Consider the following 18,655-nt stretch of genomic DNA (forward strand, 5'->3'; position numbering starts at 1 on the left):
AAAATTCCACCAGAACTCAGCAGGAGTCTTCTAATTCACTCAGAATTAGCTGGACTACACGGACAGTACAGTTTGTGTGTACTTAAACCACACAGATTCCCTGTAAGCCAAATTTACCATGTAAGACAGCACACACTGTTCACCAGCTTTCTATAAAGCTTCTGACAAGTTTTGTTACACCAACTATACTCCCAGCAACTTAAACATAGTTTTTGTTCTTACTTTAGGTATCCTTAGCTGCACCAGAACAAGAAGCAACATGCACCTTTCTTGGTCTTTTGTGTAGCATTCTACAAAATTAATTCCACAAATTACTATCACAGACATCCATATATCCTCCCATTGCGCATGAGCACTGGAAGCCAAAAGTTTCGTTCAGAAGCTTTATTAGTCTCACTTTCACAGTCAGCCACCCTTAAGTTAAGAAGACAAAACCATAACATCCATCTGGACTGGAAATAAAACCCATCTAAGAAAGGAAATATATTTTAAAATAAGATCAAAGCAGCAGCAAGAAATCAGTCATTTTAGCTAAAACTGTTAGCTGAAAATACCATGTAATTATCCTCTGCAGTTTCTTTCTGATTTGGCAGTATTTTTGGACTAAAGTATCATTGAGCATGAGTAAAGACAACCTTAGGTACTTCAATTTCTCTGTATCCAGCAAAGATCAGCTGAATGCCCTCTTTTGACTTCTCCAAACTTTGGTCAACGAGATATTCACCATTGTTTAATTTTTGATTTTTTCAAACTAAGGTGTGAAGCAGATGAAACCAAATTTATAAACAGATACGGGAGCAGACTGGGCAAATATCTTACAGTAGATATTCCTTTGGAAAAGAGCTTAGTTACCATGAAATTTGGGAAGTCATCCTGGCTGAACATCCTACAGAAAAAGCCACCTTTACAAACAGTTCTAACAAGGATGTGAATTCTATATGCCCATCTATATGTTTCTTGACTACTAAGGAAGGCCATTTCCATGATACTACACAGAGATGCTCTTTAACAGGCTTGTTAACTACTAGCACTGAATTAGGATGAAGCCTCCCAATAGGAGGCCATTATTTTTAATTATCTCCATAATATCTATTTTTTCATATAGTTATTTAAAATTTAGCATGGAATGCTTTCATATAGCAGTCAAGGATGCCTTAAATATGCCTGCACGTGCATATATAAAGAATTATATCCACAACAAATACAAATTTCACGGAGGAAATAAAATATTAAATGGGCAAACAACATTGTAATTTGGATGCAAGCCTCATACAGAAATCAGATATCCTCAGAATGTTATGGAATCATCAACTTTAAGCTCAGTGGATGTTAAAAGTCTTTGCTCTGCTGCACCTTCACAATAAAAGAAATCATAAATGAATGCAATACTCTTTTTACTTCTGTGTCCCTCCACTGATCTTGTGTGTAGCTCTGATATGAAACTGCTGTAGCAGAGCAGAAACTTGAAATCTTTGTATTTGAGAAGCATTTCATGTTAAGTAGGTCATTCTGTTGAATACACCTCTCAGTATCAGCGCCTTCACAACATGTGCCTTTGCACACTAAAAAAAAGGTTGGAGTTTTTCATGGTGTGATTTCCAATTATTCTTTAACAAGTGCTTTTTCCCTTAAACATCACTTTTGCTTATGTCAACAAGTGGATTACAGTAAGGCAAGAAGAGTAATTTTTGTGCTAATACCTCACCAAATTACTTATTGTTCCCTCCCACTGACCTCTTTGATGTTCTCAGGACCAAGATCCTCTTCCTAGTATTTCTGAATTTGTTTATACAGCTGAATAATTCAACCACTTAGGAAAAGATTCTGCTCCCCACTGACTCATGCATGGCTGCTAATAGAAACCCAGCTGAGAAGGAACAGATCACAAAGCTCAACACAAGCAGGAGAGGCTGAGAGCAGAGAAAGGTTAAACAAGTTACTGCTCGCTGAATGTATTTTCACTTCAAATCAGCTCAGCTGCATAAATTGTGCAACACTCATAATGAAAAACAGTTATCTGCATTATAAAGAATTAATGCAGAAGTTGGAAAATACACACTGATACTATATTCCTTCAATTTTCCCTTTGTTACGTAAAAAAAGCTTCAAAGAATGTTTGTTTAAAATAAACTGATTCTTTAATGATAAAATGTGTATTTAACATGCTCTGCTCTGCAGCTAAATACCTGCAACTGACTGATTCTTTCATAGTTCTGTTTTATTAATTCTCACTAGTTTCTATATCTCCAGCTTTTATTTCTTAGTTTTCACAGTGTTCCTGGTGCAGACACAGGTTTACTCTGCAGAGTTCAAGACACTATTTTAAAACACAAAATGTCTCATTCTTCTGTTTACTCAGAAACAGGGATAGTTTTACTTAAAGTTTGTCATATGTTATAATCTTGTTTTAGAATAAATTCACAGAAATATGACATTATAGACACTAAAGTGTTGAATTTCTTTCTTCAGTGATGACAAGACTTAGCAGAGTGTTTTGACTGTTTGTGTACTTTTGCCAGTCCCACACTTGACTTTAACAGGCTACCAGTTCAAAGAATTAGACCAGGAGGACCTCTCTGTGTAGGGATCCAGTAAGCTCAGGCACCCTCAAAAGAGCTTGAGTGCTTAGTTCATGCAGGACACCACTCACCCATGGCAAATTTTCCTTAGTAAACCAATCCAACTTCTCAACTTGCTACCTGTAGTATAGCTAATAAAAATTTCTAATTAACAGAATTTAATAAATTAAGTGATAATGAGGATGACAAAGTTGTAGTAGTTTGTGTGATTTGTATTTAACGAGTTTTACACAGATGCTTCTATATTTGGCCGGTAAGAGTAAGACTCTTGTTTGGTTCCAAAAAGGAGAGAATCTGTATCTGATCAATAGGTGAAAGATTTCCAGCACTCTAGAGGCAGGAGACATTTTTAATTTTCGGATACTGAATACACTTTTATGTCTCTGCTTATTTGATTGGATAGGCTAATAGTATTCTAAGAAATACTGTGAAGGAGAACTTAGTATAAAATTTGCTTGTGACTTCTTATTGCCTAGGGCAAAAAGACCCCCAAGTGCTTCTGTGCAGTCAAACTACCATGGGATATAACGACAATAGATCTTATTTAACATACCTGACTCCTTTATCAGTACAAATAATTACAATTGTAATGTTAAGTGCTGTAAGATTTCCTTAGTTGTGCTGATATTCTCTATTATGTTTTTTATATTTCTTTGAGTGTTGGAATATTTGATTGCTGGGGGTTTTTGTTTTTCTTTTTTTTTTCTTTTAAAGAAATCAAAAGATACAGAAAAATAAGGTTCTGATTTGGTATAAGTCACAACATTAACAAATGAGGTTCTCAAAGCATCTAAGTGAAGAAAATGAACATTGTCACACATCACCACAAGAATCAGGCAACTTTATGATCATTTCACTGTAAGTCTGTCACTGTGGCGGTAAACAACAGCAGGACTCTAAGGTAAGACTCAAAAAATAAAAGACTACAGTGATTGTTGTACGGTTGTAATGTCACCTCAATGAACAGCGTCAGGCTACCAAAAACCCCTGAAATGTTTTACAATATGCAGATATACATATACCTACACACATACTATCACTCCTTCCACTCCCTCCTGCTGAGGAAAGGAAGGAAAAAGCAACTGTCCAACAGCATTTTACAACAGTAAACAAAATCCACTGGAGGCAAGGATTAAAATGCTTTATTCTATCCAGGTGCACCCTCTGAACAATCATAAACCTGCACAGAAAGACTAAGGTTTTATGAGACTTCAGATACTCTGTATATTAGCATAATGAAAAACATGTATCATAAAGAACACACAAAATAGATGAGAACCTTTTTAGTAATGTTGCAATGTGAATAAAAACTGGAAAAATCTTCCATTTTTTCCACAGCTTAGATCTGATCTTCTGCAGTTATCTTTCCTTCAAACCTCCACACAAACTTCTTTGACACACATAAGATAACAGCACAACAATTTTAACAAGAAGACCTCTGCTTGGAAGCTCATGAACAGTAGAAACCCTTGACAAAACAATATTTTTTGCTACAATTCTTGTAAAAGTCATGTGTTGTTCTTTTCTACAGCTATATCTGTAGTTAATAGCTAGTTATTAATAGTTAGTAGCATAGTTATTATTATCCGTAAGTGCAATAAGTTATAGCTGTACCTTTTTAAAAAATACAAATCTATCAAATTAACAAAAGAAAACAAGAGTGCTTCCACTAAATGCAGTATTTCACTTCTGTTAAATCTCTGTTTTATTTTAAAAATGGACAAACTACTTCATAAAATCACAACTGTACATTTGAAAAGATTACAGAGAAATGCCTATTTAATTCTGTCAAGTAATCCTCCTTGTGATCTAAACTATAAGCTGTTAATGTTCCGGACAGTGCTCGATCTCTCTGTATTTAATACTAGGTTGAAGCAACTAGCATATCTCCAAGATTAATTTTTTTCTTTTGAGTAATTATTAAATTACTCAATTTAATAACTTCCAGTTATTCAGTAAGTGCTGTGCTTTGTAATACTGCCTAACATTTCAGAATTTTTGAAACTGAAATGAGTGTTTCCCAGGTTCCCAGCTGGAGCTCCAACACAGATGTAACTATGAGTAACTCTTGCTGTCACCAATGTTTGGTGCCACTTGAACCCTCAGCACCACAGCTCTGGAGAGGTGCTGCTCTGCTGAATGGCAGCTCAGAGCACACCAGCAATTCAGGGTCTGCCTCAACAGCTGACCCCATGAGCAGGTGCTTCTGTATCACTGTCTGTCAACCAGATCCCATTGTTACCAGCTCAGTCCTCAGAACCTGTGGCTCTGCATGGCTTAGCTCCTGCTATTAATGAGCCTTAAATACTAGGACTTGAATAGCAGCACCAGGTTCAGCCTTTCCTCTGCTGATTTATTTTGCACAAGTAGCAGTGATGTCCATACAAACAGGTGCATAGTTTCCCTCTACAGCTCTGCTCTTGCTTCTGTGAATTTCTGACCCATAAAGGAGGAGAAAAGGTGTGTTTCCATGTATCTAAGAATCAAAAAGTAGTAAATGATTCTCAGGTATACACATCATATTCAAAATGCTTTCAATTCCAAGTTTAGACCAAATGGATTTTCAAGTACCAGTGCCCCAAGGCTATTCACTCTAATCACAGCACAAAGTGTCCCAAGGAACAACTGTTTGGGTTGGACACAATCAAGTATTGATATGGAATTACTGGACTCTGTAATAAACAATGCCATAATACCTACCTCACGAGTGCATGTTATTCTTCTAGGATGAGGAGCTTCCTGTTGCAACTGATACACTGGGAGGAGGCAGAAGTTAAATTCTAATTAATACAGGATCATTGTATAAGTTAGGCATTTTAACATTAAATATTGCTGCTTAAGTAAAGGAGACTTTCTGCAAAGTTTAATGCAAGGATACTAAGGATATCAAAATTTCAAAACTTACCAACAAGTGGTCAGAAAAAAGAATGTTGCTAGCCAAAACAAGGTATTCATTTTCTTTACAATTAATGGATCAAGTAATACAGAACACCTAGGTGAGACCAGTGAAGTTTCCAACAAGCAGATCAGAAAAAGAACCACAATAAAAACAAATAAAGTTTACTATATGTCGAATCAGGCTGCTGTCAGACTTTCTTCAGTAAGCAGGTGGAGCCCCATCTTATTATGCTGGGAACACACTCATTCATATGTCAAGACTTTACAAGAATCACACAGAACTGTGCAGTATCAAACCCTCTGCTTTTGCCACTGCTCAGAGATGACCCTTCTGAAGAAAGAGACAGATGGCCTTTGCATTTGCAGATCAGAAGACATTAGTTGAGTAGCAGAGTAGAACAGTTAAGGCCCAAATTATGATACACACTTACTTACATTTACATCTTCCCTCCTCCTTTTTCTCTGTTTCTAAAATAAGCCTTATCAAGCCAGAACAGAACTTAGGAACCACATGTGAATTTAGTGGTACTAGTACAATATAATACCAAAGGAGCAACTTTCAACTTCTATCCCAACTGAGTCTGGTTTGGCAAGTCACCTTCAAAATGAGGCTGTCAATACTAAGTTAGCATTTAAAGAGTACTCTAGAACTGGAAGAATTGACATTTGAAATTGTATTCTTTTAAAATTAAATTATGTTTCAGTCACTAGTACTAATATGAAAGTCTAATAACAAGTGCTATCACCTTCTTCAGGTAATAAGGCCATACATTAATTTAACAAATACGATTTGACTTCATTACACTTCTCATTTGATAACAAGTTTTTTCCACTGGCAAATGCTGTATTTATATGTGCTAAGTTACATGGGGATGGAGAAAATGGCAAGATGCCCAATGATCACAGAATCGTAAGATAAACTGGAAAAAAACTATTCTCTTTGTTCCAAACAAAAAAAGCTAATGTTTTTCCTGCTGTTACTAAAATCTATCTTTACCATTCTGTATTGGTAATACAAAAATGATTTTTGCAAGCAATGAAGAAGAACAGCACACTGGTATATAAAACTGCAAGTAGCATTTTAAACATTGCATGACCATTTATTTTGCCAGCACAAATTCCCCCTAGCTTCTGTTGTAAAAGTTGTATTTGATGGCACCAGGCCTTGCCCATACCTAATTCTGAGAACTGCAGAGCCAAGTTAAAAGAAAAAAAATCACAGATCACGTATGGATTTTTCTGAATTTCACAGAAGAGCAGTGGAGACTCACAATGGGCATGCTCTACAGAAACTGGCTGAAAACTGAGACTGTTTTCCACCTTACTTCAAAATCCAGGCAGAAAAAATGATCTGAAAGGAAATTCTTTTCCACCTTTCTTCTCTTTCCGTAAGTAAGTACAGCAGGTTGACTAAGTTGCCTATCCTTCTTCCTCTCATTGATGTATGTAATTCAAACTGTTCAATACCAGTTTCCTTGCTGTAATTATTGCCAGGGAAGTTGAACAAGACATTCCTCTTCATCTGTCTGGAGACAGAAATACAATCAAACCCGATGGTTCTGAGCTCACTTCTGAACCACATGAAGGGTTCACCATGGCAGGCAAACGACAGTGTTGTAGGAGAGTGGGTGCACACACATTTGCACGTGCCCACACCTTCAGCTCCTGGCAAGCTGCTAATGAAGATTTGGTACCAGAGAGTTTGAATCTCCCTGTTACAGAATGCAGTGTTCCCTGAGTTCACAGCAGGTACAAACCTGAAAAGAATACTTTAAATTGCTCTCTTACACTTACTCTTTTTCTAACCATGGTTCTCATCAAACCTTTAAGACCACTCCCACATATCTGACTGAAAACAGTCTCCCACAGCAGGATGGGAGTCTTTTAAAATAACTACATTTTCTCAGGTGCTGAATCTCCCCCACCTTTAGAAAGCAAACATTTTCATGGTGTGAAATGCTGCTTGAGCAAAACCCTTTATCCAGCCTGAAGACACCAAGCCAAATATATACCAAGTAATGCAAATGTAAGTCTGACATCCCTAAACTGTTAAGTGTGTTATACACACAAACATTCTGCTTTCAAAATCTGCTTCTCACAGAAGACTATTATTTCTTGCTGTGGTTCCTTGAGTCTCAAAATGTCTTGCATCTTGGCTTTTCTATGTACGAAGAACTAGAATTTATAGGCGAGACACCATGGGAAGCTATGATGCTCTTTTACAGTGCCACTTGTCTCATGTTCTCTTCCATGTCCCTGAACCTCCATTAGCCTGGCCAAACAACAGGTCATTCCTTTACATGGAATTCTTCTGCATTAAAAATAGAATGTTGGCTGTTTGCTTTGTTATGGGTTTTGCTTTTTTGGTTTGTGGGGGTGGCTTGGCTTTTTTGGTGTCGTTGTTGTTGTTTATTTGATTTGGTTTTTGTTTTGGTTAATGTTTTTGTTTATTTGTTTGTTTGTTTTTTCAATTTGAAATAAACCCCAGCAAGCTGTGAAGTTCCCAAGATAGTGGCACTCTGATCTCAGGGCAATGCACCTGTAGCTGCTGCCCTGCCAACCTGACTGAGGCAGCTGCAAGGCCACATCCCCTGGGCTGGGGCGTGGGCACACACACTGAAGAGCTGCACAGCCCAGACTAGCAGTCTGGGAGCAAACCAGGCCCTTCTAGTCAGGGCTTCAAAAAACCTGTTTGTGATTTGTCACGCCAGGCCAAACAAACACTCTTGTTTTACTCCACCACTTTATGCACAGAGTGAGCAGCATTATACTTGCTCACACTCAAGCCATATAATTGTTACAGCTAAGGGCAGCATGGTTATAACACTAAAAAGCAACAATATTACATCAGCAAATTCTGGAGAAAAACAATTTATTTTGATTTTTTTTCTAACCAGCTCAAGTCTCAGCTCTAGTGAGGCAATGTACTAGATTACAGGAGCCCTTAAAAGCTCGTAAGGATACCAATTTTAAGACATGAGTAGAGTTTATGTAAGCCCTGGTCTAAGCAGCCAAACCAATACAAGCCAGACCAACCAGGAGTGGGACAAGTTATGTTAATAAGGTGCAGAGAATCTACTCCTCCAAATAATCTATGCTCACTTGCCCATGGGAAGACACAACTGCACCTCACTGCAACAGCAATGAACCCCCTGGTGCTTCTTAAACTCACATTCTGATGAAGAGAAAAGTAAGTCTTTTAAAGCATCCAAGCGAAACATTTTCAGCTCTGACTTGGAAAAAAACTCCATTGAGATACTTACAGTAAGATTTCCAAACAGGTGGTCTGTATTCATCAGTATCTGAAAGAAAACAAAAAAATCTTAGTGTTGTGTTGGAAACATTTTAAACAGAAATAACCCTGCAGAAGCACCTGCAGAATTATTAAGATGAATATTGCACTAAAGTTTTTTTTACTATTAAAGTACAGAACAACCTGTTAAAAGTTTACCCTCCTCACTTAAACTAAAACCATGAAAAGGTATTTTCTTTATCCAGCTAGAAAAGTCATAGAAATACATTTGCAAAATGGCAAACATGCAGATTAGAAGCCAACATACTGTGAGGGGGAAGGGGAATGCATATTATTTTACTATGTATATATCTATAAATTCCATTTTAAACTACACCAGAAAGATTTTTTTAATCTTAATTTATATTCAAATAAATGGGTTTCCATGTAACTTATTTCTGACATTAGCTTTTTCCTCTTCTGGACAGCAATTATGAACACTTAAAATAAAATTAGAGTATGAAAGTACTGTGAAATATTTTGATAAAAAAGCAGGGGTTTTTTCATACTGAATACAAGCTCTATTTGGAACTAATGAGTATGTTTTAAAAGTACCAACATAATTCTGATCCCAAATTTTAATTCTAAAACCATATTAAAAAGAAAAAAATCCCAGTATATTCTAAGCTTTTGCCACCCTTATGACTTGCTGACAACGAGTCTGATATTTTGAGTTCAGGGCTATGATGCAAACCTTGAGCCACTGTTTTACTGCTCTGACCAGCTCCAGTTCTGATGCTACAGGTCAGTGAGGCTTTCTGTGTTTCTCTGCCCTGGAGCTGGTGAGAGTTACTCCACACCACAGGACCACAAGCTGAGCCAACCGTGCAGCCAGTCTTGCTGTCTGAAACCTCTTCTGAACGTAGCATTCATGTCTGTTTGCAATGCTCTGCTCACCACAAGTACCTGCTGCATCCAACAAACCACAAATTTCTAGTTTTTATTATAAGGTTATGTAAAGATCAAGCAATCTGGGAACCTGTTGCCTGAATTTTAGCCTGAGTGGCATCTACACTTGAGAGTCCTTAAGGCCTGCAAAACTCAGCACGAAGCTGGGAAAGGATTTTGCTTTGCGTCCCCTTAGGACAAGCAATCTGTCTTCTTCAGATACGTGCTGTAGTCTATTTCTCCCCCACACAGTCATGCCAAAAATCTCTAAACTAAGGCTTAGTGGAACAAGATATTTTCCAGTTTAGTTGACAAAGACTTGCTCAAACCCTCTCAGTACACTCTCTGCCTTCCCTGCACTATAATTTTTTCAATCTTTTATCTTGTATTTTAGCTCTACACATGAAGAAGATGCAGTCCTTGCAGACTACCTTGGTGGCAGTGGGTTTTAGAAACACATTATGACTTTATTATTAAGGCAGCACTCAGTTAAACAGCCATCCCCCAGAATATGATGGGTTTCCACCTTTGGAAGCTCCTGCAGATGCTCTACCATGTCCTGCAGATTGGCCAGAACACCTTAAATCTGCAGAGAGACCTTAAGCAGCTTGCACTGCACTATGGCAGTAAAAGCAAATCAGCAGCAACAGATGCAGCCATGGTTATTCATTCCTATTTTGATACCTTTAATTAAGGCAGTGCAAGTCGATTCATTCCAGAAGCATTGTAATGTGATTCCTCAGCAATGCAATGTCACATGGAAAAGGAGCAAAATTTGTAAGTAAAAATAATGGCTTTAGTCCCAGAAGACAAAACTCTTACCCAGCTAGCTGAATTTGCTTCTGTTGTACTCTGTTTTTTGGCAATATATGCACCCACTGAATTTACAAATAGATAATTTAAGTAAAGGACAACACACACTATATTTGTAAAATAGGAGCTGACTGTTATGAAAATATCTTGGCAGTCTAACCTGTACTTGCTCACACTCAAGCCACATAATTGTTACAACTACGGGCAGCATGGTTATAAAACTAAAAAGCAACAATATTTGTGCCAAACAAAAAAACCCAAATCTTGTTAAAGTCAGGCAAGAATGGCAGTAACTTTAATACAACAAACATTTCACATTCAGAAATGGGAAGGAATGATTTATGTTATGCAGCTGTGCACAAGGATTTTGTTAGAAATGAATCTGACGGTGAGCTTTATTGCCTTTACAGTCTGAGAATACCCTCTGGCCATCCCACACGAGGCAATGAAAAAACAAAAGGTCATTTCTATTGTGATTTAAAATGTAAAGCTATCTAATATAAAATACTATAGTAGCAAGTACAGCACAGCAACAACAGGGAGCTAAAAGGTTTGTAGTGCCTGTTTCTGTGCAAGAATGTTTCTGTTACTAAACCTTTCCCACTACACAAAGATGAAACAGGTTATGTGTGAACACCAGCCCAGTCTATTAGTTAGCCCTTTTAAAAGATTAACTGATGTGGACCCATTAAACACATCTTCAGTATTTTGAAATGTGCTGTCAGGAAAAGGGTTTGATTTTCAGTAGTGCAGGCTTCCATGTTTAGCCTCTCTAATTAGGCAACCGATAAGGCATGATGAAAAACGCACAGAAAATGTGGAACCTAAAATATATTTTCTCACTGATGCTGCACCACTTTCTAATTAACACGATCAACTCTGTGCTGTCAGTGCTTAGATTTTTTCACAGTAGCTCAGCTCTGCTAAGTATTTCCATGATAAAATAATTTTCTACAAGCCGTGCATCATGTTTTATCTTAACTGCATTTTCTGCCTTAAGTGAGATGCAATTCAGCTTAAAGTTACTCTTCTCCAAAGGCCTAGAGCACTACAGAAAATAAATACATAAACTGATGCTGCCAGCTCTGTCCAGATGTGATCCTACCAGCATTAGTGAGATTTTTGCCAGTATGAAAGGCACTCTCATAAGCAAGGCCATTTTAGATCAGGGATACTGTTCACATACATAAATTGCAATTTCAAACTGAGACCAGTTTCAAGGTGACAGGTACTTTCACTCAGAATTAGCTGGGCTACATACACAGTACAGTTTGTGTGCGCTTAAAAACCCACACAGATTCTCTGTAAGCCAAATTTACCATGTAGGACAGTAAACATGTTCTCCAGCTTTCTATAAAGCTTCCGACAAGCATTGTTGCACCAACTGTTCTCCCAGAAACTTGGACATAGCTTTTGTTCTTATGTTGGCAGCTTATACAAGCAATATTTAATGCCATCAGGGTGTATATGCAGAGTCCTGAGCATGACAAGTGGCTCATCCTTTCTCACTCCATTTCAAGCCATTCAGCAGTGCAGTGAAGGCCTGCCTTTGGTTTTCCTGTATTTTAGCCACAGGAGAAGTTCTGGATACTCAGCACTTTGTTGCAATCATTGTTCTGCCTCACAAACACACTCTCCCCTCCTCTTTTCCAGGGCTTTGCCTTCCCCCAGCCTTAGCACTCTTTATCTGCACAAAAGACCTCTCCCCTCATCCATGAGCAGTGCTTTGGTTTGCTTCGCCCTGTTGTCCTCTTAGGACTCCCCTGCCCAGCCCACTCTATCTGCTCAACCTCTCATTCTCAAGTCATCTTTTTTCTCATCTCATCTCTACTCAAAGGTTCCTTGACATTTGCTTAAATGCAGAGAAAATAGAGACTGAAAGCCCAGAATAGTACAACAGGCAGCTTCTGGCAAGAGCCAGAAACATCACACTGGGCAGGAGCACTGCTTTCTAGGCCCAGCATGCCCTTCTTTGAACACATCAATTCATTAAATAAAAAAGGAAACTGCATCTTGGACATGAACTACCTGCAATTAAGAATGGAAAAGCACAGAGTGACCATCAAATACTTCCACAGAACAGGGCTTCGGCCAATACACAATCATACAGCCATTTAGAAGGTCACACACAGAAGCAAACACTAGGAGAGCATCTCAGATTTTCCATAAACGCAGTGTGGCTAATTGTGACATTACAATGTAGCATTTTGCTTCCTTATTTTCCTTCTTTCTTACCCACTCCTATTTTATCCACTATATAAATCTGGACAACTGCAGTACTTCAGAGCGTACATTTTAACTGCAAATATGAAAACTGTTAGTATTGCCTCAAACTGTTTAGAGTCCTTGTCTTTGTGTATGCCTTTTATAGAAAGAACAAAAATGTTTACCTCTGCTTGAAATGGTTCTTTCAACCCACCAAAGATCAGCCAGCTCTAGAGGAGCAGTAACAGTTTAACTCTGCATGGTAACCCCAATAAGGCAATGCAGGACTCAGAGAGAGATCTCCTGTAGAGAATTCAGTTTTATTCTTCTTTTACAGGGTGTCATTCCCTGCAGCATGGTCATCTCTAACATCACAGAGTAATGCTGGTTGGGAGAAAACAATCAGCTATCGGCTAACACAGAAGCTCTTGCTCCAAACTTTGATTTTCTTTGATAATATCCTTATTGAACACAGGTCAGGCCTCAAGTGGTGAACCTTGTGTAAGAGGCCAGTTCTCAGCCATGTAGACCAAACACCAGTATGATCAGGAGTGAAAAATGGCTGATTTCATGTTCTGAACTGAACTAGGGCCAAAGAATGGTGCAAGTCACAAATATGAAAAGATAAAAGAAAGTATAAACATTCTTCTGTAAGCTACAGCCTAGGCACTAACCAGAAAGCATTAGCATGTGCTGTAAAATGCTAATCTTGCTTTGTTTGGCAGCAGCATCTGTCAAAAATTAACTCCTGGAGAGATGCACCACCAGCAGACATGGCCATTTGCTGACCCATACAACAGACTCCTTTTTGTGCCTGAAAAACAACTTCTAGAAAGTTCCTCCTCCACCCCAAAATCTTCCTTATTAGCACCTTCTCTACACCCAAAGGAAGCACATTAAAAACCCCCACTTGACCTAGACAAACAAAGCCGTAATTTATTGGCTGCTGAGATTCTCAAGCCACAAAAAACAGCACAGTTGAACAGAAAATGTCATTCCATCTCTGTTTTTCAGAGTACAAATGCCAACAGCATTTTAGAAACTAAGCTGAAGCCATCACAAAATGTTTTCAGCAGCAGCCAAGCAGGTCCTAGCAGTTGGAGCTTTTACACACTCCAACCAAAATAAAACGCAAACAGCATTGAGGTAATTAAAGGATGAATACAGCCACTGCCCCAGGCAGCGGCACTAAAACAGATGGGCTTCAGCTCCGTGGTTTCAGGGTAAATATGAGAAGCTGATCGTTGGCTGCAGCAGCACTGGCAGTGCTCTGCCCAAGTCCCTGTGCAGCCGGCAGCAGGAGGAGGGGAAGGTGATGGCAGGAGATTCTGGGAGGGGGCAACAGGGTCCATGGAGGGTGCAGAGAATGGCCAAAATATCCCTGTCTATTGCATGTGTACTGAAGAAGGAAGAGGCACACATGAAACGCCCTCTGTCACTCCTAGACGAGACCTTAGGATGTGCATCTCTTTCCACAAAGCCTCTTCCCACGCCTCTGCTACCAGGGCCAGCCAGTTAAAGGACAGTCTGTAATGGGGTGGTGGCAGGAGCAGCGACCCGGTGCAAAGAGCAACTGCCACGTGTGGCTACACACACATCAATGAGGTCCTGCAGAAACCAACCCACCCCTGGCCTGGCTTCAGGATGCCACACACACGGCTACCAAAGGCTGCAGAGAAGTTCATTTCAATCAGTGATCAATAGAGAAAGCTGTGATCAGGGTTTCTTGCCTGGCATGAAATGTTTTCTTACAAACAAGTACTTTTGCAGCATTCAAGTCCATTACATGAATACAAAAAGAGAAATGATCCTCTGCCTCACTCTCATCTTGTCTTCACCTTTCCATAGCACAGGGATAACAAACCATTTCTGACCAAAAATACCTTGCAGAGGCTTACAGCATGCTTTTTGAGAGAGGTCAGGCAACTTTTTGGAATATTCCCTTTCTCTTAAACAAAAGCCTTTATGTTGTTAATTTCCAAAAATAGGTGAGGTTTAAAAGTCCCTGAATAAATAATGTCAATCCAAAGGTAATGCTGCTCTATTACTCCCTTAAAACAAAGACATTAATGACAAGAACCTAGTGGCACACAGGGCCTGGAGCCATGTGGAAAGCACTTAGGGTTTCACAACTAGGATATCACAGAATTTCCTTTGTTTCTGGGAAGATCCCCACAGGGCCGAGAACACCCCAGGCAGTTAAGAGCCACATTTTCTATCGATTTCCAAATATACAATATACTGTATAATACTCGGCAATGATGATTGATACTTCTAGACTCTTACTGAGTCTTCGATGTTACTTTAATGTTATCCTTGGCACACAATTTCCTTTGAATTAAGAAAAAAAGCTTTGAAAACTTTTAGACACATCAAGGCTCTTCCTAAGGCAGTCAGACACCAGGAGCTTCAGTGCAAAAGCTTCCAAATAAACCACTATCTATTTTCTCCACCTTCTCCAGGCAGAGAAGAGACATCAGACAGGTATCCACTTTAACACGTGGGCAGATGTGAGAGCCTGGCACGCACCCTGGCAATGTGCAGACAGGTAACCCTCCCAGTGGAGGATCCCCTGCTCTAATCCCACCGTGCTGCCGACACAGCCCACTCTGGTGGGGAGCTGCAGTGGGGTAACTGTTAAGTGTTAAACTTAAACCCCAGTCTGATCACAAACTGCCTCCAAGGTCCAAAAAGGAGCTATGACAAGCCTACATGGCTCACCTTTTGCCAGGAGATGGCAACTTGCAGGCAGATGTCACAGGTAGCCGGTTCAAACACCTCTTTCCTGGGAAAGCTGGCACACAAGAAAGGCTCTCCACCACTAAAGCCATTCACTCAAAGGGATGTGTCCAAGTCTGTGGGTAGCAGGGACAGTCACTAGGAACAACTCTCCTTACACAAAGTTCTACTTCTTTGCCCTGTCCTTTGGCACAGGCAGCTACACTCCTTAATGTTCATAAATTCCCATGCATGCATTCAGCTCTGGGCTTTTAAAATTAAATGATGCTTGAGTTATCTAAGCAAGAAAATAGTTTGAATGTATTTTCTTCTCTTTCTCAAAGGCATTCCCATCTGGGAGGAGAACAAGAGTACAATACAATCAAAGTGAAAGATATAAACCAGTGAAAATAGGCACAGATAACAAAAGATTCCCATCAGCTACAAGATGATGGCACTACATAACACACACTGTGCCCCAGGAATTTTTAACAGGACTAAACTGATTTTTATTTGCTCTTTCATCCTCATATGTTTTTGCTTTTACCACTCCAAGCAAGTACAATTAGGTTTCTAATTATTACTGGAGTAAAAATGATTAAGTGAAAGCCATTGTGAACAATGCCCCAGAAAGCTACAAGGGCTAATGCCATTTCTCTGATGAGACCAAGTGGGAGACAAGAAAGCATGCTCAGCAAAAGTGAAGGGGCTTAAAAGGCATGCTCTGAATATATTTGCATCAGTCTTGAGGGGGAAAGAGAAAACAGATCACACTGCCATCCTGGTTTCTACAAACATCTGATATGGCAACAATAAATTCTGTGGTTCTAATGGGTTTGAATGAGAGGCCCACTGAAAACAGCCAAAGTTCAATGCCTTTTATTAGCAGATCTAGTATTATTGCCTCTTTATGAATTATGGGAAATTTAATAAGTAATACTCTGCCCATCAGAAGCACTGCTGCTGTTAAACGAACTCATCGTCTAAGTGATTAGACCAGGCTTCAAATTATCTGTTTCTAGATTTTCATTCCCTAAGGAAGGGAAGTGAGTATTCATTTTTCCTCCTCTTTGTCAGATAAATATTGGCATATGACTGCATGAATGATGAGAAATAAATTTTTTTTAAATCCTTTACAATAAAAAAATTAATTTTAAATTTTTAACCTGGAATTTTCATATATGCAACAATAAGAAGCAAAACACGGCTGTTGTTCTCTTTGTCTTGATTGTAGTTTAATGGATGGGCAGAGAAATATCCCTCCCATGAAAGCATAGGTAGCTTACTGTAAGGTAAGTTTCAAAACCTCAAGTATTACTTCCTAGTGTTGTTGAAAGTATAAAAATTTAGATCTCAGAGAGGTAAAAAGATGACAAGTGCCACCTTGTGGGCATATAACAACGACAGAATTTCATGTTGCTTTCTGTTTCCAGTGGGGTATCTCAGTCTCCAAAGAGGCTGCAGCTGATTTTCAGTATTCCTGGGAACACCACCTTTGCTCCCTAAGGAAAGACAGACACGATGGGAACTGTCACCTGACATGGCTCTGCAGCAGGTGCAACAACGGAGTGAGTCCACCAGCTACCTGTAACCCTCTGCTTTACAGCACCACAGGAGTTAAAATAGCTCTACAGACTCACAGGTATCCTGAAATGTCTAGTTTACACAGTAAACAACTTCCAACTGAGGATGTCAAAATCAAACATGCCTCTAATGTATCTATTTCAAAGAAAAACAACCTGTCAACTTATTTCCTTTTAAACTCATTGTGACAAAACTGACTCTGTCTGGCTGCAGCCCTGAAGTGCAGGATCAATGAGTTAGGCAGTTTCCCGTCCTCCCTAAGGGATATTTGAAAGGTCTGTTGCAAACTAATTTTGCAAGTTCAAGATTGACAGAGATATGCCTTTACTGGGCAAATCTCATCTTTTAGATTTAACTAGAAGTTTGTTCAAATATCTTTTAGATCAGTACATCAAACTCTTGTTTACTGTAAATACTCTTGTTTACTCTTGTAAATACAGAGTAATGTCAGAAAACACAAGCTTGAACACTGTAATCAAAATTTCTGTTTTAAATCCAGACTACTTTTCAGAGAGACTGTTTTGACCGTGGCCAATGGAGTTTGCTTGGAAGGCTGGAGAAATACCTGCTGAGGCTGTTGCTCTTACACTCCCTCATTCCAACCATGGCAATGGATAACGCAGGAAAAAACATTTAACCTTCGACATTTCCTTTTCTCTTTTTTTCTTCCACAAATCCTTCTTTGTCTCCTATTTTAAAAGCCTACCTGCACAGAGACTGAGCTCATTTTCCATCACTTTGCTTCACTTCTTCCAAACATTAGTAATACTAACAGGGCACATCAATTTTACTATAACTTCAAGCCAGTGACAACTGTTACAGCCACAGCCTCAAGACTTTCACCAAAATATTTCTGTCTTCAATTCTCTAACACATCTAACAGGGAATATTGATTGGAGCTTGATTACAAAAATATTCTGAATAGCTGCCCTAATAGTGAAAAAGAACAATATGATACAGTATACAGTGTCTTCTAGCTCTAAATTAATCCTAAATTAATACAACCCCTCCATCCACTGCATAATGCCCTAATTTTCTGAATGGGGAGATATGCTTTATCACTGTTTGCTTGGTTCCTTTGAATTTTTTTCCTACACATAACATAGAGATAATGAACCTAAGTTCACTTTCCTGCTCTAAAATCCACTTTTAGGTAGAGTGTTGTGGCTTTACCAAAAGCTGAAGCACAACAAGAGCACAACACTGACTCTGCCTCCCTATCCATTGTTAAATAACTGCTGAGAACTTGTCTGCCCTTGCACTTTAGACCCAGAGAGCTGCTGTGCATTCATTGGCCTCCTGGGGGAAAAAATAACCCCAACCGAAATCAAACCATCCATTAACAGCCCAGGCAAAAATCAGCATCATCCAGAGAAAATTAAGAGCAGATCTGATTTCTGACTGCTGTTATAACTGGCCCAAGACAGACCCACGTGTTCCAAAGCACATCTCTCTGTGTCAGATGGTCTAATAGATTCTGTTGCCTCTGCTTTCCCAAACTTGACCTATTTCAACTCCTAGACCATCAGGTTATAACAAATCTATTCTGATTCTTATTACAAACAGATTTTTCATTTTCTAAAACAGTCGTCAATAACACACATCATTGCTCAGGCAAAAATATGGCTTGTATTTATGTTCTTATTACCAGAGCAGATGCAACTACCAAGCACCCTTG

At 39.0% G+C, this 18,655-nt stretch overlaps 1 protein-coding gene across 3 annotated transcripts in view; it reads right to left on the reverse strand.

Annotated features, from left to right (window-relative positions):
* The window catches only part of CHN1 (chimerin 1), a 97,064-nt gene that overhangs the window by 66,429 nt on the left and 11,980 nt on the right, over window positions 1–18,655 (reverse strand). For 2 of the 3 annotated variants that reach the window (XM_071561985.1, XM_071561987.1), the window contains 2 exons: window positions 8,741–8,779; window positions 5,276–5,335 (listed from right to left, as the gene is read on the reverse strand). In XM_071561985.1, coding sequence (XP_071418086.1) covers window positions 5,276–5,335; window positions 8,741–8,779 — 99 coding nt within the window. Of the gene's footprint in view, window positions 1–5,275; window positions 5,336–8,740; window positions 8,780–18,655 lie in introns of those variants that run through there. The other variant, XM_071561988.1, reaches the window with a different exon arrangement.

This window comes from Pithys albifrons, chromosome 8 (assembly GCF_047495875.1).
Source record: "Pithys albifrons albifrons isolate INPA30051 chromosome 8, PitAlb_v1, whole genome shotgun sequence".
NCBI lineage: Eukaryota > Metazoa > Chordata > Aves > Passeriformes > Thamnophilidae > Pithys > Pithys albifrons.